Here is a 23,005-nt window from a genome sequence, read left to right on the forward strand (position 1 = left end):
GGAAAGTCAAGTCAAGTGGCGAGTTACTCACTGCAGGATTCCTCACCTCTGACCAGTCCTTGTAGCTACACATTCATACGGTTAGTCCAGTTCAGTTTCTGGTCAATGGTGATTTCCAGGATCTTGATAGTAGAGGATTCAGCAATGGTGATGGTTAGATTCTCTCTTGTTAGAGATGATCACTGCCTGGCATTAGTATGGTGTGAAAATACTTGCTACTGCCATCCCAAATCTGGATATTTTTCACATCTTGATGCACTTAAACATGGTCTGCTGCAGTATCTGATGAGTTACAAATGGTGATGAACATTTTGTATGCACATGGCGCTCCAAGAGGGAAGGTCACTGATGAAGTAGCTGAATATGTTTGGGAGCAGGACACTATCCCAAGAAAGCCATACACAGATCCCCTGAAGCGGAGATGACTGACCTCGAACATCCATAACCTTTGTGTCAGATATGACACCAAACAGTGGAATTTTCCAGCTTCCTATTGACTCCTTGATCCCACACTCAGTTAAGAGTAATCTCTCACCTCATCCCTGGCAATCAGCTCTTTTGTCTATGTTTGAACCAAGACTATATTGAAGTCAGGACTCATGTGATCCTGCTAGAACACAAACTGATCATCACTCGACAAGTTATCACGAACCAAGTACTGCTTGATAACCGTGTTGATGATACTTTCCATTATGTTACCAAAGATTGAGAATAAGCTGATGGGACAGTAGTTGGCAGAGTTGGATTTGTCCCGTTTTTAGTTTATTGGAGATCTGGATTTATTTGGCCAGATAAGTACTAAATAAAAGTTTTTATAAACATTGTCTCTGTTTCAACACTATTCAAGCTCTGTATGACCAAACAATTGTTTACCAGAGACATCAATTAGTATCGGTTATAGCTGATATGAGGGGTAAGGTGACATATTAGCAGTGACCTCATTGATGGATGAAAAAGACTGAAGGAGCTAACTGACCTACTATGAGCAAAGATATAGAGAGCAATATATTAAGCATGAAGTATTTCATTCAAAATAAAATTAAACATGGTCTCAAAAGATTCACAACTTCAAGTGATCTTAAACAGTAAATTATACAGGTTTGATTTGTTTGGATTTAAATTAAAAAAAGAGATCAGTAACAACAGTTTTAACAAAATAATGCAGTGGCTTATCTACCTGTTCCAAGATTTGATAAAACCATTAAAGGATTGTGCCCCCCTGTTCCTGATGAATGCAAGTATAATAATTAATACTTGTAAATTCAGCCTTCAGTGATGAGGAATAGAGTGTTGCAATTATGGGCATCTACATCACTTTTGGAGAAAGGAGGATTTAGAGCACTCAAAATGAAATCTCATCTTTCCTGAAACATGGAAAAGAACAATCAGACAAACTTGATTATTGTTATGCTGTGGTCACAATAAGGAATTCGGGGAGGGGGAGCAATACGCAGATTTTTTTTCTAAAAAGGAAAATCAACAGATTTCAGGCAGTCATGTATATATCTATCATGAGGTTATTGACCACACTTAGATGTTATTGCCGATTACACCCAAAGCAACTAGGTCCATTCACTCAAGTCTTTGCTCAGCTTCTGTTTCCCTTCAAAAACCATTACCATTGCCTCCTCTGCAAGTCTGACAATGATCCAATAGCTAATATACCACTGTAAAGCTGGAGGATTTCGTACGTAAAATGGATAGCTTTACAGTTTTATTCTATCTCCTCCTTTAAAGTTGACTTTGGTACTACCATCTATATATCTTATACAAACAAAAACAAAATCTGACCGAGTGGAAGGCATTTTTCAGGGTACACCGGCATAGGAAGTGTAGATACGGAGTTCATTCTGAAACTAATACAAAAAGCTGGTTCATGCATCTCATAGAGATTGGCTATAATCTGCTTGCTACTTGTTTGAAAAAGAGCAATATCAAAGTCCTTTGAAGGAATTGATGAGCACGACGAGTTGGTATTTTTCTAATTGAAGTGCAGTTACCAATGCTAGAATAATATGCATAAATGCTAAGTACTGCAACTTTGAATGAAACATACCCAAACAATTGAAAAGTGTGATAAATGAGCAGTCATAATCCCAAATACCTTAGAAACTACACTCTTCAATAGTATCCTCCATGGCTCAACGGTGGCACTTCTGTCACAGCTTCACTCAAGAGACTGGAGCTCAGAATCTAAACCAACACAAGTGCAATATCAAGAGATTGCTATACTGTGCTTCATATGGGATGTTAGGGCAAATGGTGTCTTTATTTCTTACGTAGACATAAAACAGCCTATTGCACTACTTCATGGCACTGTAGTATTTCCAGTATGCTGGCCAATATTTATCACTCAAATAACATCACAAAAGAGTGCCTGGTCATTATCTCAGAGCTACTTGTGGGACCTCACTGTGCAACCATGCTTCCTGCAATAGTGATTGTATTTAACAATTACCTCATTGGCTGTAAAACACTTTGCTCAATTTGGGACTTCCTGAAGTCACAAAAGACACTGTACACATGTACAAAATTCTTTATTTCCCAGTAAAATATATATTTAAGAACACAAAAAAGGATCTAGAACCAATTGTGACACTAGCTAAATTAAGCTTGAGTTTGACTTGCTTGATGATTCCACTAAAGAGACACAAAGCATGTTTCACAAGGTTTTCATCAGAATTTCATTTTTCCCCATAACTGCATTCACAGTCAAAATCATATATTGTATAAAATCACTTCACATCATAGAATCTTCCTTATAACTTCAAGCTGACCAACATGAAAATTAATTACCTATTTTATTGTTAGAGTGGTCAAGGGACCTGCCTGCTTATTGAAAAGAAACAGAGCCAAAAGTGCCCTTCAAGAGAATATGGAGCAGAAATCATGAAATTATTAAAAATAAATTTTAAAAGATACTTCATTTGAACAATGTAGTTCAAGTTTCCAACATATTTTGTAGAAATTACAGCTTCAGGTATGCATATTGATTAAAATGTATTTATTCTTTCTTTTACGTATTTGAATTTTGTTTTCAAAGCTGCATGACCAGAGCTTGGCAGCACTAAGTGCATTACGCTTATTCACTCTCAAGGCAGATTTTGAACCCATTGACAAGAGGAAGCTCTTGTATATGTCTGGCAGCTCTTAGCCCAGAATCTCAAGTACTCTTCATTGTTTGTGTTCCTAATGCAGAACTCTTGAAACATGCCAGAATGTTTGCATTCATTTTTAATAGCAAGCTTAAGAGCAAGGCCTATCAAAAGAATGACAAAGCAATTCCATTCATCAGTTCCTGCTACAGCAATGATGGCCTTTTGATTTATTCACAAATGACAAGCTCAGCAAGCCCCTTACTGAAGGACTTTCGTCTTTTTGAGAATCATTAGAATTAACATGAAGGAATTCTGCTATATTTTACATAATCAATGAGCATATGACACTTTCTATTGTTGGTTCAGTTCTCACTAATTACCAACTTACAGCACTGACCTACTTGCTTTCAGGCAAGCTTAAATTATTTGCTGCACACCCCATATTCATTACGTAACTGCAAAACGTAAAGGGACAACTAAGAATATCAAGATAGCTTACAAACTGATATTTGAACAGAAATAAGGAATACCTCAAGCATAATTGCATTCGTGCATGACAAACAATAAAGCCTCAGAATTTGCAGTCAGCGGCAAAGTAGTGATGTTGGCAGTCACCAGTGAATTCAAAGCACAGTCGATTCCACTATAACATGGTAGTTCCATTGTCATGCAATCCTTTATTATCAGAAAAAATCATGTAACAACAGCAGCACTGAAACTAATGGGACTGGAACTACCAATACATGCTTTCAAAGTTTACGGTGTAGAAATAGTGTCCCCAATTTGTCAATCGCTTTATAGAGAATTCACGTTAATGAAACACGCGGTATAGCTAAACAACCTGTAAGTTGTCCACAAAGTTCTCATGAGCTTTGCAGTATGGATGTCACCTTTGTCAACATTAATTTCATTCAGGTGCCAGGTATAGGAGGCTTCTGCTGTCAAGTCATAGAGGAGACCATCACAATGAAGAATTCTTTCAAATAGCAAATCATGAAGCAGTTTCATTTTTATGAATTTAAAGAAATGGAACGAAAGATTATAACATGAGATTAAAACACAAAACAGAAACATCTCACAAAAAGGAGGATAAAAATCATTTTGCAAATATAAAACATGTTCACCGAAGCCAGAGACGTTATTCAAAAGTAATTACAAATTGACACACTTAAAAACCCAGTTACATTTCATTCAAAGTGTACCTTTGTCAAGGGTTGCTATGGGTAGAGAATAGTATAAAAATGAAAGCTCACATCAATTCAGTACTATCTACCCTATTTCCATCTGCTTGAAATTAAACAGCACAATCTACAGAGCAGTAGGGAATCACTGACAGCAACTTCTGGATTTCTGCATTCAGCTCTCCATATATTTGTTCTCCAAAGGTTATAGTCAATTTTACAAAAAAAAAGAGCAATTGTAAATGACTTTTGCCATAATTCAAACTGCAAATTCAGGTCAATAATTAATTATACCTTCTTTTGACAGTAATCTGTTAGCTGAAATATATATACCATAAACTTACACTGAACTCAACTTGCACGTAGTCTGATATTTAAGGGTGTTAACTTCCTGAATGTTTTGCCACACAAGAATTGCAATACAGAAATATGGAAACTTGCAATACAAATTCAGACCTTTCAACTGGTTAAGCTTGTGTTGCCTCATTTAAAGAGCAGTTGAGCTTAGTCCCAATCTCCTCTACTAGAATTTAACCCTATAAGGTTCTTAATCTTCAAGGAATTGTCCAATTTCATTTAATTTTTTTCGAATCAATTTCCATCACCTTTCAAATAGGGATTTTCTGATTCTAATAGCTTCTTTCTTCTCTAGATTTTTGCCAGAGATTCTGAATTTATGACTCCTAATTAATATCCTACTTACCCAGAGAAGAATTATTCCCTCTACATCATCAAAATACCTCAGTATCATGAATACTTATATTCAGTCATTGCATAAATCTGTGTTTCAAGGAATACAGTCCTAACTTCTCCAACCTCCCCCAATCACAGGTAGCTCAGGGCATCTTGACAAATTCTGATCAACCTTTAGGCCTTTTCAACTTTCCTAATTGTGATGCCCAGAATTGGCCACAATACTGCAGTTGATGCTTGGTGATTAAATACTAAAATTCTATAATGACTTCTTTAGTAAAACTTTTTGTAAATTAACCAACTCTGAAATGTTCAAAACATTTCTTTTCTTATATTTTTATAGGCTCAAAAAGGTTGTCAATTTTATCCCCCATAACCATGAAAACTTGGGCTATTTTGCTGCACTGCTTTCTACAAAATGGTCAGTTAATTAATCAGCATTCATTGATTCATGTACTGATATTATCAAGTGAATGCAAGAATCAGGCTGCATTAATTTACATTTTCCAGATTACTCCTTCTTTGAAAAAGTTACTGATTGGAGATACCACTGGTACTAAATGGCTTTTGTCAACTTTTTCAAAGAACTGTCCTGCAAACCAACAATGCAGTTCCTGTGTGCCTAACAGAGTCAATGTTCTCTGCCCATTGATTAGATTAGATTGGAAACAAGCCCTTTGGCCCAACAAGTCCACACCGACCCGCCGAAGCGCAACCCACCCAGACCCATTCCCCTAACACGATGGGCAATTTAGCATGGCCAATTCACCTAACCTGCACATTTTTTTGGATTGTGGGAGGAAACCCATGCAGACACGGGGAGTATGTGCAAACTTCACACAGACAGTTGCCAGAGGCTGGAATTGAACCCGGGTCTCTGACACTGTGAGGCAGCAGTGCTAACCACTGTGCCAGCATGCCACCCATTGTTGTACACCCCTCAGCAACTTGTCTAACTTTTGTCAATTATCGTTTAGATTGAAATTGATAAACTCTGGCAATCAAAACGTAAGCAAGGATGAAGTTTAACCAAACTAAACGTGCATCAGAAATTTTTAAGATTTTCCAAGTTTTCTAGCCAAGGTACGCTTGATGGGTGATTTGAAGCAAATACAGTCTCAAACTCCTATGACACTACATGTTTCAATAACCAAGCTGCTGGATCAAGTCATCTTGCCCCAATAAACATACCTGCAGACTTCTCTGATAAAAATACTGCATTACCTGTCTGCTAATGGAGCACCAGCTGAGCACTAAAATGTTTCATTAGCAGACACCTCATTCAAACATCATCTGATAAATGACCCTGCCTTTTTATCCCCCCCTTTGTCCATAACTTCATGTCCACCTTGCTACTGAGAATAATCACATTTGATGCGAGAGTATGACATGGACAGCAGAGGATATTCCAAGTGTAAACATTACATCAAAATTCTGTGTCCAGGGTGGGTTAAGGAAGAACGAGAAAGAGAATAAAAACTGAAAGAGCTGTGGATGCTGTAAATCAGAAACAAACAGGAGGTTGCTAGAAAAGCCAAGCAGGTCTAGCAGCATCTGTGAAGAGAAATCAAAGCTAATGTTTCTGATCCAATGACCCTTCCTCAGTACCAGAAAGAGAACTGTATTAGCTGTGGCTACAAGAGCCGGTCACAAGTTGGGAATTCTGCAACAAGTAATCAACCTCCCAATTAATTAAAACCAATTCATTGGAATCCTGACTAGTAGCAGGAGACAATGAGATAATATCTACTTGCTTGAACAAGTGCAGTTGCAGCAACTCTCAAAAGCTCCATACCACCCAAGAAACAGCACCTCATCCACCACTTAAAAATGCACTCCCTATACCAGCAGCACATAGACCCAGTTATGCGGAATATTTACAAGGTTCAATCCAACAAGTAGGTAAATCTTCTTTGTCAGCAAAATTCCCGACAAGTTGCATAGCCACACAGATTCCTCCCAAGTCAGCATATGCAGATCGACATGCTGACGCACTAAGTTCTGGTTTTAGAAATTGCTGCCATGCACGGACATTGGAAATCCTTACATTAAAAGGGAAAAAAAGAAGAGGGTTTACACCTTCCAAACCTGTATCACCATGACCTCGAAGTACAACAGCGTCAGCTGCATGAGAACACCACCAAGTTTCCTGCCAAGTCATAACGTCTCACGCATCACATAAAGTCAGTGCTTCAAATGCCTGGAACCCACTGCCTAACAGCAAGTGGAGTCTCTCCACATACCACGGGCTACAGCTTTTCCAGTCAGGTCACCATCACTTTCTTAAAGTTTAATTAGGCAATACTCATCACTTGAATGGAGTTTTAAAACTAGATCACCTTTTTGATAATATGAGTGTAAGTTTTCTAAAAACCATTTACAACAGGAGTTATTGCCAAAAAATATGGAAATAATTTTATGCAGTTAAGTTATGGCAGGTACTTGGGTAGATGACACAAAGATTATATTGCTAACTGAAGCGTCTACATGTCATACTATGCTAAAATTTGCTTTCCTATTTACAAAGAAACTTGCCCATTTTCAGCAATTCAGCATCATTAGTGACTGATTGAATGAAGTGCAGCTTTAAGTGGTCTGTGGAATTCTTATTAAAATACTTATAAATTTAAGAACAACTACACATCTCAACAATTTGCTGTAGACCAAGAGCCACTTTTGAAAATGACAGTGATAGGAAACATTTATTTATACTTCTGATTACCAATTAACATTATGAGGGCATTTTAAACAGTTGCTGTCAGACATTAGAGTCACACAGGAATTCTATTGTATGCCAATTCATTCACAAGGAGGTCTGATGTTACGGTGTAAATATACAAATCATTAACAGCATTTATTGCTGAAAGTGGGAAATGGGTGCTGTGTGGATAGAAAAGTAAACTTACGTAGCACTTGCTAACATACAAAGCTCCAATTCATACTGAAGCCTTACATCTTTCATCACAAAAGAATACAGGAGCTTGGCTCTCAGAAGAAGGAAAGACTACTTCAAACTTATACACAACTCAAATATTGGTCACAACAGCAGCTGCATGGACAAGGTGAAGTATTGTAGGTTACCTTTATAACTTTGAAACACAGCACAAACACTCTATGCATTTAAAAAAAAGCAACATATGGTTCAATGCCAAAATACTTCTGTTATACAGGACACTGATGAGAGCACTGCTCCTTCTTTAAAGAAGAATGTAGATGCACTGGAGATAGTTCAGAGGAGTTTAATGGATTGATGAGGACAAGCTGGACAGTCAGGGCTTATTTCCCCTGGAATTTAGAAGAGTTAAGAATGACTTGACTAAAGTTTAAATGACCCAGAATGGCCTGGAATGAGAAGGTGGGCATGGAAAAGATATTTTGTTGTTGAGGGTACCCAAAAGAGGGGGCACTCTTTCAAAATTAGAGGGTCATCCTTCAAGGACAAAGATGAGAACTTATTTACTCCAGAGAGCTGTCTGACTTTCAGTAGAAGTAGGGTCATTAAATACTTTGAAAGCAGAGGTAGATTGATTCCTTTACCGAAGAAGAATTTAAAGGTTAATCAGGGAAAATATAAATGTGGAAGACAAAACACAAACTAAATCAGGCATAATCTTTCTTAAATGCTAGAGAAGGGTCAAAGTGCCGAATGGTCTACTTCTGCTCCTTTTCATAATATTTTAATGGTCCAGACCTGAAAATTATGAAAATCAAGTTAGAGAACATTAAATTTACTTTTTATAGTAAAATAGATTCATATGATGATTTGAAGGCGAACTTCTCAGTTTAAGAATCATGTGACACACACTAGACATACATTTGTTGCCCCATACTTTATCTTTAATTATAGTCATACTAAGCAGATATGTACTACTTGTGGTCATAAACATATACCTACGTAGCCATTTTAAAATGTTAAATTTCCACATATTCATTAATAATACAGTTTGACTCAAAAAGCCAGAAAATAAAATGTAACATCTAGTTTTGTGTTCTTGAATACAGAAAATATGTAAATTATGCTACAAAAAAAAAGGAAAATACAAGTTCACTGACATTCTTCAAACCTCTTTAACCTTAGCAATAAATCTTATAGCAAATAATTTCCCAGAATTGTTTGTACCTTTTTCTGAATCTTATGAACATATGATTTAAAAACAAATCACACTTGCAAGAATCGTCACATAGATACCCTTTCATTTGTAAATTGCAACACTATAATGCACAATGAGAAAATCCAATGTTGCACTTTTGCTCATTAATGCATAATTTAAGATGATCTGTGCCAAGCACGAAGAGAAGAAGAAATCGAAGGCTGTCAGACCACCACAAATGGCTTATTGACCTCAAGCCAATTCTCATTTCCATTTATTTTTTAAAGCAGACTCATGACAAAGGCATTCCTTCATGTCACTCAAATAAAACAGCATACTAATGTATTCTAGTGTTCCATTAATTGATTGTTTAATAAATGAGGAGCCGGAACCAAATTGTTAAGAGTGTAACAGCACATCAAATACCTTCCATCAACACTGTGGTTTGAGAAAGCATACTGCAAACAGAAAAAACAATTGTCAAGTTCAAGAATTTATAAGTGCTTTCAAGGTTTGAGTTTGAGTTTGAGAAGAAAAATTAAACTGTGGTTTACATCAGTTCTCATTTTTTATGATCTGTGGGGATGCAAAAGCTACAGAATGGCTTATCAAACCAAAATGTAAATCGGTGCAAGTGCCACTGCCAAAATTAGCACTCCCAAAAGCACTTAAAAGATTATTTAATTCCTTGAAATTTAATTTGTTCCAGATAGTCTCCATAGCAACACAGATGCAATCCCTAAATCATTGAGTAATTAGAGATCTTGTCTTTTCTATCACTCCAAAATTCAAATGATTTCTTCCATGTACAGGTCTCTGATGTGACACTTAGGAATCCACAGTCATTCCCAGTTTACAGAATCATTAATACGAAGAAAGTCAAAACTTGGTTTTTTTAATTCATTGGTAGACAATAGTTTTACTCATGCTTGTGTTGTGTTATTGCCAGATTCAACCATTTTAACGGTCCGCAAAGAGCCTCTCTTCCGCTACGCTCCATAAACATGTATACATGCAAAGTTCTGTTGGCTTATAATAGACTAATAGAATTTATTGCAAGATATCTACCACACTCACTGACTTCCATTTGCTCCCACACCAGCAATGCCTCTATTTTAAAATCCTCATCCTCATGTTCAATGCTTCCATGGTCTCAATCCTTCCCATTTCCGCAATTTGAACCTATTGTCTAACTCTCAGAAAAGTCAATGCTTTTGTGTATCCTTCACTTCTTTTGGTATGACAATAGCATTTCACTAGTGACAACATTTTCAAATGTTGACCAAGCTCGTCAGGAGACAGACACTGATTGCAACCAATAGGGTACCCTTCGGTGGCCAGTACTCCCCAGGAGCCGAAAAACCATGCCATGTTCTTCACAGCCTGTAACACATTGATGAGGAGGAGCATCTCACCAAGATCTTCCCTATGCCTCCACTTCTCCCCTTTAAATTAACTGCCAAGCGTTAAACAGACACTTGTTCCCAGCAAACTGCCCAGCCTTCAGGACAACATTGACCACAACACATACAAGATGTGTCAGAGTGTCGACAAGGATACCACCATTACACATATGGACACCATCCACCACGTATGTAGCAGATACTCATGTGACTTGGCCAACATAGTCTATCTCATATGCTGCAGCAAGGGTGGCCTGAAGCACGGTACATTGGCAAGACCAAGCAGACGCTACAACAGTGGATGAATGGACACCACATAACAAAATCAACAGACAGGGGTGTTTCCTCCGAGTCGGGAACACATCAGTGGTCAGGGACGTTCAGTCTCAGATCTTCGGGTGACCATCCTCCAAGGCAGACTTCGGGATAGGCAACAGCACAGAGCAGAAGCTGACTGTCATGTTCAGTAGCAACAAGGATGGCCTCAACCAAGGTTCATGTCACACTACAAGTGACCCCATTACACCAATCTCTCTCTCTCTCTCTCTCTCTCTCTCTCTCACACACACACACACACAAACAGGTTTATACTCTATCACACCCACACATGCAAACACATTCTCCCAGGTGCACTCACATGCACACATTCACTTTTTCTCTCTCTCATGCACGCGCACTCACATACGAGTCTATGGAATGAATTTATATTTCCAGAATTATATTTGCAGATACATTCTATTTTGCTAAAAAAATGCACAAGCTTCATTCAGTCAATACATGCAATGTTTTGTAAATTCCACTTTGGAAATAGAACGAGTCTGACTCAAGGTTGGGTTACAGCCAGACTCTAACCTCACACCTTTAATGCATTGTCTGAACTAAGATGTCACCTAAGTTATCTCGAGAAAGTGACTTAAAAGACATTCTGGGATTTACATACTAATGAACCGAAACCTGCAACCCATTCTAAGAGATGAACGACTTAACAACAGGTTTGTTCAATACAGAGGAACTTCGATTATCCAAATGACACGGGCATGGAGTATATTGTTCAGATAATCGAATGCTGGATAACAGTGTGGCCAAGCGTCGAGACCTTGCGATCTTGTTCGGATAATCCGAAATTCAGATAATCGAATGCTAGATAATTGAGGTTTGTTGTGTATCATTTCAGTTGCATGACACTAATATTTTGCTATAAATTCTGTGTCTTATAGTCTTATTCTCCACAACCACCTGACGAAGGAACAGTGCTCTGAAAGCTAGTGCTTCCAAATAAATCTGTTGGACTATAACTGGTGTTGTGTGATTTTTAACTTTGTCCACCCCAGTCAAACACCAGCTCTTCCACATTATTGTGACCAAGCTTTCGATCAACTTTGTTAGCTAATGTCATTGTTTTTTTTTTGTCCAATTACACTTCTGGGTAATTACACATTGGGATACCATACGATATTAAAAACCTCAAATAAATGCAAGTTGTTATACCACAACAAACCGAAAGGATACAATATTTTAGTAATGTCTTTAAGCAGCTACCACAAAACTAACCCAAACAAAATTTTTAATGGGGAAGTTTGTAAATCAATGGATTTCAAAGGGCACAACTCAGATAAAAGGCAATAAGATTTTACTACAGTCTAAACATTTTAAGATTTCAGACATTAGTTTTAGTCAAACTTACAAATGAAATGTGCAAGATTCAGAGAAATTTCTCACTAACAAAACTTTCTCTCAAAATAAATGGACAAACTCCATGCAAATTAGAAACTACCTCAAGTTGGCCATGAAAAGTTAGAAATTCATATATAATAGAGCAAAATGTGCTCGCCAATTAGTGTTTTGTTTATAAATCTGAATAGTTTATTTTAAGAAAAACATAGAAGAAAGCATTTTTCATCTTCCAAATTTCTGTTACTAGAAAATAGTCTTTCGTAGCTGCTGCTCACTTTAATGCAAATATTCACATTGCACAGCTGCAACTGTGGATATTGTTGAATCATAGCCAACCGACAGAAACTTAGCTGTCATCGAGATGCTGGGAGTCTCCTTCTCACATCTTTAGTATGTCATGACTCTCCTTGGCATAAATGCCTCACACTGTTACCCATGGTTGTAACTTGTTTTCAACACATCCCAACATATTTAATTTATTCAGCTTTATCACCATGCAGTAGCAATGAGGTGAACATTGCAACCTGGAATCACACGAATGCAAATAACTTGGCGCTCCACCCAAATTATATCGAGACGCCTTCCATTTGATGTTGGTCAGCAGGCTCCCCGAGTGCTCATTTGTAGAAATAGGTTTGCTTGCCATTAAAGTTATTCAGATTTCGTACTGAAGTATTTTAGTAAAGAAAGCCAAGCCTGTTCTACTCATACAGTAGTAGCCCATTGGGAACTTATGCAGTTACAGCACAAGATCCATGAGTCTATTAAAAGTTTCAAATTAAATGACAGGAGGTAAATGCAAATGGTTGAGCAAAACAAGTACTAATTTAAACCATGGAAGAAAATAATTACTTGGGTACAAACATTATATCTGAAAATAAAACTACTTTATTTTTTGAGACTAGACTTCCAAACTTAATTCTATACTCCTGCTTTTTCAGTTCATTGCATTATACAGCCAAGCTACAACACAGAATCTAATGAAGCAAAGATCCATGCCATCCTCTAAACCCATACAGCCAGCTCTTCTATAATTAACAGGAGCTTTTCATGATTCATCCAAAGACAGCAATTGGATCTCAGAGTCAATTTCTCCAGCCATCACCAATGCTTTCCAACAGCCTTGCCCTTCTAATGCAAAATCCATACTCCCATAGCCGTGCAAAATGCTAAACAAGCAGTATTGGCAATTCACTTGAGTGCTGTAATATATTTACTGCAAATCCTCATGGCAAGACTCCTAATATAGTTTTTATTGTGTCTGCACTTGTCAATACAGTGACTGGTCACTGTCTGGATAATCTGCCAAGAGCAACTGTTTACCCAAGACAGCAATAGGATACACAAGCCGTGTAAAGCTTTAACTGTCAAGATTCCCTGGCTCTTGTCAATGGCCTTTAATTAACAGTTCACTTTATAAACTTTAGACCTCATCAGTAATGCCTTACAAAAAAAGATGTGGGGAGAGAAGTGCCAGACAGGCCATGCAGTTATGAGGTGCTGATTTGTTTACATAAATAAAGTAAACATGGTTTAATTTAATTTCAGCCAACAATTAGTTCCAATTTATTGTTTAGAATTGTGCAATGAAATTAATTGATATAAAACTTTGGACTTAAAAAACCCTCAAATCAGTTTTCAAGGTAGTTACCTACATTAGTTCCCTTCAATTAAATGATAAACATGTATATGGAACATTCTTAAAAAAACCTTCCATGGCAGGCTCCTCATTTTGTTCCAGTCATCTAGATGCAAATAAACATAAACATGGTTTTGAATAACAATTCCCAAAATGGAAAACAAAGTAATAAGACTATTTTATCCCAATCTGATAATAACCAAATTTAAATGAGCATTCAAATCCTTAAAAGAGTTCTTGTAATGCAGTCCCTACCTCTAGGCCAGAAGATCCAGGTTCAAGCAATGCCTGCTGAATGGTGCATTATAACACATTTAAATAAGTTGATTAAAAATATTTTCAAATCCCTATTCAGCAGCCAACACAGACAGCAAATTATATTTAGAATTGACCAAAGGCTGAAATCCAACTTAATATCTCCCATTGAGAAAATTACAGAAAGATAAACTTGGTCACTTACAAAATAAGCTTTTTGCATTGTTATTATAATTCAGTATAAATAAACAATTAATTTGAAAGAGGTTCAGTTTCATTACAACAAAACAACACCTGAGAGAGACATGGTGATATCAATGACTCACCAAATGCAAGACTCAACTTGAACACAATGTCAGAAAAATTAATGACACAAGTCACCTACAGCACCCTCCAGCAACACAATTGAATCTAATGAGAAAAGGGAGATTAAAATTTCCAGTATCAGCACTTGCAATTACTCAGCCAGTTTGAAGAACCCAAGGGAACCCTACCAAGGGCCATAGAAATGAAAATCTAATAAAGTGAACAGACCCAAAGATACAAGACGTATGACCTACACTGTAATTAAATGGGCCTTACAGATACCTCCACACAAATTGAGAGATCAACGTGAGACTAACAAATTAAAGAAATGGTAAAACTTCATTATGACATCAGTTACAAATAGGGCAACAGATTTTCTTTTAACCACCATGCAGTTTGCAAAGAAACTGATACATCTTTGCGCAATGAGAAGAACAGGATCTTTCCTTTTAACAAATATTTGATTTAAATGAGACTGAAAATACATGTATTACTCAGTTTCAAATGAGTTTAGTTCCATGAATATACATATGAGTTCACTGAAGTGTTGCTAAGATACTTGAACCACTGGTCATCATAGTGTTACACACTAGTTGACAGGAGGAGTCATCATTTTCCTGTCATCAGCTAGCAACCCCCTGGTGCAATAATCTATGTCCATGACCTTCATGCCATGATTGTAAGCATCCTTGAAGTAGAGCTTTGGGGGTCCTACTTAAGTTGCCTGGTCCCGTTTACCTCAACATAATCGCTTGAGGATTGCTGTGTCTTCCATCCGCATGTGCCCAATCCATTAAACCAACTTTTGATGAGTGCTAACAAACGTGGGAGTTCTGCCAGAGTCTTGATTTTGTCCTGCCAGGCTATAAACATCATATGCTACAGATGGCAAAAGGTCAACAGTTGTATTACTTCACTCCACAGATGGAGTGTATCTCTGGTTTGTTCTTTTTTTATTCCCTTCTCTAATTTCAAGGATTGTTTTATTTACAGCTAAATTGAAACATTGCATATCCAGCATTGTGCAGTGCAAATATTTTATTCAGCCATCACTCAAGTCAACCAAACATTGCATACCGATAATGTGAACTAACAAGACTGCCCGCGTCTGCACAACCACCTAGTAGTAATCTCTAGGAAAGGCAAAATGAAACTCAACTCATACTAAATGGAGAGGCTAAGAATAGTATCCCATCTCAGATCAACGATAGGTCAAAGAACTTATGTCAGACCAAAATACTTGAGAAGGGGAAAAATTCTGTCACTGGGAGCACAGGTATCAGGGGACTGAAAGAGAGGAAAGAATGGAAAGGAACAACTAAACTGGAGACGTTTAGTTTCATCAATTGATTTAATAGCAGCAAATCTTCTTTGGTCATTTTCTATGAAAATGCATAACCATACATCTCAATAATACTTACTTCAAACATAGAAAATTGCATCCTTGCTGGCTTACTTTGGAAGAGACCAATCAGCCAATTAGCACTGCCAATAGCATCAAAACCTATGATATATAATCGAAGTCCATCCTAGCCTAACTTATAATTAGTTTAATCAAATGTTATATCTGTTAGAACATAATATACAGTATTTTGTGCATCATCTATACGTTATCTGAAATTTCCAAAGGACAAGAATTCCATGTGACAACAAACAGTTTAAAATGTTTCATATACTTAGGCACTATGTTCAGTACTACATTCAACTAATCAGGACAAAAGTTAAATTAGCATTAAAAGATAGACTATAATCTCAATATTCAAAGTCATATTCAGATTACTAGATCAATGTTAATCTGAAAGTTAAAAAGGATGGCCAAGACTAGCTGCAGGATCCTAGTTACTGAATAATGTCTCAATAGCCATAATATTTCTATTTTGGATGAAAAGGAATTTTGTGAACATGAAGTAGAAATAACGAGATTCTTTCTGCCAAATCAATTTTGAAATGCCACCAGCTAAACTGTGAGATCACAACACTCCACCTTTAATTATCTGTCTGTACATTATAGCAAGAAATCATTATACTCTGGAACATTATGTAGGTTGATGTGAAGAGCTGAAACATTAACAACTTGAGTTTAAATCTTTCCTTAAAATTTATCAGTGCACTGTTGACCAGTAAGAAACCACATCTTTTTACACATTACTACTACTACTACTACATCAAAAAAGAAAAAAAAACTTAATTCATTTTCTGAATGTCATCAAGTAACCAATAAAACAAAGACAGTTCAAACAATGAATATCCTCACTAGTCAAAATACAGAATTTTCTCAAGCCAGTGCAAACATGAAAAAAACAATACAATTTTAATCAGTTAAAACTGACAACTGTAATCAATATCCATTCATCATCTTACAACAAACGCTTCTAAATATGCTAAAGAAGTTATATTTAAGCAAAAACACAGATAGTTTTTTTTCATGTTTTCAGTATTACACCTTGAACAAAAAGCACTTATGTCTGAATAAAAACCATTTGCTTATGACTCTACAACTCTGCAGGTGGTATCCTCAAAGACCAAGCAAAGTAGCTACAGAAGACAAACCTCAAGAAGAACATTTTCTCTTACAATGTTCACTTGCTATCTAGAGTATAAACTATAAAAAGATAAGCCTGCTAGGAGCCTCACTAATGCCCAGTCATTTCCCAGAGAGAATTCTTGTCAAACGTAACCAGGCTGCATAAGCCTTTTCTACAGCATAATGAGCATTTAGGCCACACTGGTGATCAGTCAGCAAAATGCTTCAGTTTCAACCAAGTTATACATCTGGCCCCAAAAGTCATCTGTTTTGAAGAATTATGATCAGATACCTTTGGCAGACATATATATAGTAACAATAAATGTCTGAAATTTGTAGTATAAAAATTCAGCATGGTTGAAAACATATCTTAACAAAAAAAATGGAACTTAAATGTAATGTATAAATTCAAATCTCTAGAGAGAAGCAAATCAGGACTGAGAAGGAATCCATCATATAGCATTCTACAAAAAAAATTAACTTAACACCTTTCACTGCTGTACATAAGTAACATTGCTGCATTTGACAACCATCAAGGTGATTATGCAAACAACTCTGCATTTCCATTTCAATGCAACACAACCAAAGACAAAAGCACACTAGACCACTTGGGCAATTACTGCATTTAAATTAATACATCAAATAATCATTTCTTAGCAGTGGTGAATATTAAAGCATAGAATCAGTCAAATCAGACCCCAAGTTGAAACCCATTCCTATGTTTTTTGGCAAGGATGTCTCAGCAAAGAGATAATTTAATGGTGACATTTTCAAAAAAGTAAATCAATGTCTTAAGGACTTACTATCAATCGTATCTTCAGGATTAAAAATCACAAAGTCACCACTTCTCTTGGATTGCTTGCATCCTGCAATTAATGTTCTCCTGGCACACAACCAGAGTCAAAGCATCATTTAATACATCAATCGCTTGATTTGCCTTGCTCACATTATCCGCCTTCATTGTGCTTTGTTTTGTTATTTTAATATTCTCAAAAATAGCCTAGCCTTATCTCAGTATCATCAATTGTGTATCTATGCCTCATGTACAAGAGCAGTTTTAGTTATCACGAACATACAATGCAGTAACTTATGACCATCTCTTTAAACCTCAAAGAGCATTTATTTCCCTCAACCCCATAAACTCCACATGCATAGGACCAAGCAGAGGCATCTGTTCACCTTCAAATTTCTTTGCATACATAGGAGTGTTAGTCACTACACCATACTCTGTGGACATTACATAAATCCTTCTAGAATATTAAATTTTGTTTTTCAAGCCATGATGATCATGTCAACTTGCCAGGCATATAATAAAATTTGAATTTTAACATTATGTTGCAAATTTACATTTTCCAGTAATCCTGATCCACCATACGACATTAAAAAGTGAATTCTGAAATTAAATATTTACTATAATAGTTTAATAGAGCAGCTCTAACCAACATTTGAAAGAGAAAGGCTGCTCTTGGTAAAATTGAGAGTTCTAATGATGATTTTATACAAAATGGTTAAGGCTCTTCCTTCAGATGTTGATGGCAAATGTTTCGCTACATCTACTTCAATAAGTTTAAAGAAAGAATTTCTATAAAAATGAGCTTACCTGTTTGTGCATCTCAATATTCAATCCATAAGACATTTCATAATACTGTAAAAAGGAAAACATTATGATAAACCAAAATTTTAATGATGTTTTGACTAAACTGAAGCGCGAGTTTTCAGTAGTTTACTTCCCATTTCAGATTGGGAAACATGACAAACTACTTCTAATTTTAAAAGATAATTGTTTAAACTCACCATAACATAGTGTCGCTGCATTTCTGTCTTCTCACTTGCCAATTTCTCACATTCCAATTTTAGACTGTAAAATACCAAAAATTTTTAGAAATCTTTCACAAGATGCAATTGCCGCCACAAGGTCCAGTGTTTGTTACCGATCCTTAAACAGCCCCGAAAACGTCAACATAGGAACTTTTTAAAGCAACAAGAAAAGCATCTTAAAGAGTTCCTACGTAAAAGACTGCAGTAATAGCAAAAGCAGAAGTACTGGATAAATCAAAAGAAAGAACAACCCCTTGTAATGCACCGGATATTAAAATTTAACTGTAAACTTCACGAATACATAAAGCAAATAAACTCAACTGTTCTAAATGCTTTAGTCATTAAATTAAGCCGAGTTGTATACAATTGAAATCAACTCGTATAATTTACGATTTTCAACGATGTAATTCATAAGTGTCAAAAAAGTTCAGAGGGTTTAGACCACTAAGACTCCTGTTTCCCTCAATGTGTGGTTTGTTTGCAATCTTTTGAAAGGAACCAAAATCTGGCCGCAGCGAGAGCGCCGCTCTCTGGTGAGGGAAAGTAAGCATTGGCTACCTACCGCAGACAAACCAAATAACTCCGGAGACTGAACTAACCAGCAGCAAATAAACATACTTTTCCCCGGCAGAGAATGGAAGATTTATTTCACCTGTGATACTGAGCCTGCAAAAACTGGAACTCTTCTTTAATACGATCCAGCGATTCGGGAATGGTGAATTTGAAAGGCTGGGCTGCAGCCTGGTGCGGCGTCTGAGAAAACAGCGAGTAAGGAAACAAGAATTACAAGTACACAGAGACAAGAGACCGCGAACGATTCAACTCGCAGCCTAGGCAGCTTTATACCAGAAACTTTCCGACAGAAGAAAGCAACGAACACAAACACATGACACTGAAAGAGGGCAAGGTCGTTTGACAGAATTAAACACTGGACCTTTTGTCGGTCTACGTAAGCTCGGTAGAATCTGTGATCTTCCTGCCCAACTTTCAGGGGGGACAGTTATTGAGATGACATTGTTTCAAAACACAGCAAGGAACAGATGTGCACGCAGGTTATCTGGGAACTGATTAGAAGTAGCTTTCCACTCAAAATATCACACGACACTTTGCTGGTAGTGCAACTATACATCGCTCCGCTGAAGGTGTTTTCATTTCCTTGAATAAAGATCACACAATGAAGTGACAAAGCGGCCGACCAGGAGAGCTGCTTTCTCTTTACTTACAGGATGCCTGCTCTGAGGAAACATTGCTGGGTCCGCCAGACGCTAAGCTCCGTTGCTCAAACAATCGCTCGATCTCCTTTAAGAAACGCACATTAATAAGAATTCCCTCGGAAAGAAAAATAAAGTGTTTACTGCAAGCGCATCCTTGGTTTAGGTCCCCAAAAAAGGTGGTGTTTTAAGAGAGACTTTAAAGCCCTCAGGGAGGCTGGCAGATTTCGCTGTCCCGGCTCAACTCCTCTCGGTCTTTAAGACAACAAAACCTTTCGGAAAACAGCAATTGCCACTTCTGTAACAAGACCAAATTTCTAAGCCGCCCCAGGAAATCTTCTCGGCTTCTTTTTCTTTGATTGCAGAATATCCACCAGAATAAATATAGAATGTATACCGTGCGAAGTTTAAGCGGGTATAATTGCTACAGTGGAAAACAATGTAGCAGTTTTCCCCCCACACAGACTGGTTACATTAACACGCGGTTTCTATTCCACCCATCCTCCCCCAGCCCCCCCCCCATCGTGATCGTTCACCAAATTTAGACACGCGCAGTCTGAGGATACGTTCCATCCCATTCTTCGCCAATCAGGATGCGGAGAGGGGCCCCTGTCACACGTGGGGTTGTGTCATCATCACGGAGCGTTGTCCAATGGAAGACGGCTACCGTTGTCGGCCAGCTGTCAATCAGGCTGAGCGGCGACAGAGCCCAGCAATTGCGAGGCGGTCTGCCGTTCGACTCCTTTTCTATTGGTGACTATGGAATGTCAATCACGCTGACGACTTCGGCCTCAGACCAATAGAGCACATGATTGTGTCTGTTTGTCTCTTTCTGATTGGCCTCGACTTCCTTCCCTCCGCCCTAATGTTCCCACCCCCTTCGCTCGAGCGGGCTGCGCTGAAACGGTTCGAATCAAACGAGTGGCCGTCCGTCAGTCAGTCAGAGAGAGACAATAGGGCGGCGGCGGGCTCAGCTGTCACTCAAAGTAACGTGGGTTCCAAACACTGACAGGGGGAAAAAAAACATAGACAGACAAGCCTTTGTCCCACCCACAACGAAAAGAGCCAGAGCAGGAATGTTAACTAATTATAACAGTGTAGCAAAGCTTCACATCTTGCTTTTGTTGAAGGAGTGCATCATGTCGGGATGTTATGATTGTCGTAAGCAACTTTGAACAAAACGGTTTCCTTGAAGCTAATGTAATCATAATTTTAGGTCTTATTATACACGTCGCGTTAATTAAATAAATTGGAATTTATTTTGTTGGTGCGTAATTCATCCCCCCCAATTTTGACAATATCTACTTCACTTTAAGTCCTGGGTTTGGTAAAAGCGCGAACACATCAACAATGTGCTGAAATGCACATCAAAGCGGCCCGCGTATGTTTTCAGTTCGTTTTACTTAGAAAATTGCATCCAGATGTTTAACAGGTATTACATCGGCTTTTTCAGCCTTGATTACATCGGTTTATTCTGTTTGTTTACAGCTCTCCTGGCTTGTTAGGTAACACAAAGGAAATATTCACGGCGAACTTCTTATTGATTGTTTGAAACTGACTTGAGTTGAGAAACAGATTACACGTGTTACCCCTCCGTTCACTGCCCCCCCCACCCCACTCCCCCTCAAGACGACAAGTTGCTCGGAGTCCTGACTATATTTTTGTTGTTGGAGAAAACCCTCAGGGTGATATTCTCCAGACAATGCCTTCTTTGCACGCAGGACCCCTGTGAACTGAAACTCTGATAAGTGAAAAGACTCCAGACCACACGCGCGATACGTAAAAGACGTTTTTATTTGTTTCAACTACTTCGTTACAAGAATGTTAGTACGATACAATATTCTAAAATTCCACTCCGAAGTAATTCATGGTATCTCTCCTGTCAAGGCGTCATGCCATCACTGAACCAAGGTTTCGTATATATGCAAATAATTCCCCATATTAATGACAAATTAAGTTTTATTATGTGTTCATGGACATCTTACACAATAATAGACCATGGAAAGATTAACAATAAGTGTGACTCTGTTTCAACAAATGGTCTCCCGCCACACTGTTCACTGGAAATGAAGACTGAATATTTCAGATGAGAACCAAAAGAACTGCGGATGCGGAAGTCAGAAACAAAATCAGAACTGGCTGGAAAAGCTCAGCAGGTCTGAGGGAGGTCCATTAGACACTAAATGTTAACTCTGATTTCTCTCCAAGGATGCTGCCTGACCTGCTGAGCTTTTTTCCAGCAATTTCTTTGCTTATATTTCGGATGAGCCTGGTTAGGAGGGCAGTGTGTAATTCAGTTCCCATTTTAAAACTGTAAATCCAGTTCTTATTTACACATCATTATATCAGAATATTCTTCACACCACTTCAACTTTGCAATTCCAATCAGCGGGTATAAGAGAAAGTCATATATACCAATGATGTTCTGCCATCCAAGTTGCTGAAACATTTTATAATATCTCTGTTAATAACAACATGAAATCAAAGTATTATATGAAAATAAGGTTAGATTTTATGACATTCAAAATTACTCCCTGTCCTTAATTCCTGCTTCACCTTAAGGTACACTTGAATTTGATGACCTTTGGGACAATGTTCAACTGCCTGCCACAGGAAGAACAGATGGCAGCAGCTAACAACATTGAAGATAGTGGACTAGTGAGGCCTGGGGAAAGTGGAGTGGTGTGATTGACAGGTTGGAATGTGGGGATGATGTGTTTGCAATGGTTGGGGGGATGTATGAGGTTGTCAGAGGATTCATCTCAACCAGTGCATTAATGCCATAAACTTGCATGTTACAACTTCACGATGGATGTGTGAATGAGTAGGCTGTCAATATGCCTGGAACAGATACTGGGTTTCTAAATATGCAAATTAAAATTATAAACAATTTTTCAGATATAATTTAGGGAATCGGGCACCATACCTGGTAAATTAGCAGTCCTCAAACGACACACTGGTGGCTACTCACTAAACAGCTAAGATAACCATAAGACATAAGAGCAAATATTAGGTCATTCAGCCCATTTAATCAGCTTCACCATTCAATCATGGCTGATAAGTTGCTCGACCCCATTCTTCCATTTTCTCCCTGTAACCTGTGATCCCCTTG

General features: G+C 37.7%; 1 protein-coding gene across 3 annotated transcripts in view; it reads right to left on the reverse strand.

Moving 5' to 3' along the window:
• The window catches only part of LOC140486385 (transducin-like enhancer protein 1), a 117,925-nt gene extending 97,532 nt beyond the window's left edge, over positions 1–20,393 (reverse strand). For all 3 annotated transcript variants that reach the window (XM_072585447.1, XM_072585457.1, XM_072585466.1), the window contains exons 1-4: positions 19,906–20,393; positions 19,335–19,435; positions 18,659–18,722; positions 18,465–18,509 (exon numbers count right to left, since the gene is read on the reverse strand). In XM_072585447.1, the coding sequence (XP_072441548.1) occupies positions 18,465–18,509; positions 18,659–18,722; positions 19,335–19,435; positions 19,906–19,929 (234 nt within the window). In that variant the 5' untranslated portion in view covers positions 19,930–20,393. The remainder of the gene's footprint in view (positions 1–18,464; positions 18,510–18,658; positions 18,723–19,334; positions 19,436–19,905) is intronic.
• Positions 20,394–23,005: the final 2,612 nt, after the last annotated feature.

This window comes from Chiloscyllium punctatum, chromosome 2 (genome assembly GCF_047496795.1).
Source record: "Chiloscyllium punctatum isolate Juve2018m chromosome 2, sChiPun1.3, whole genome shotgun sequence".
Taxonomy (NCBI): domain Eukaryota; kingdom Metazoa; phylum Chordata; class Chondrichthyes; order Orectolobiformes; family Hemiscylliidae; genus Chiloscyllium; species Chiloscyllium punctatum.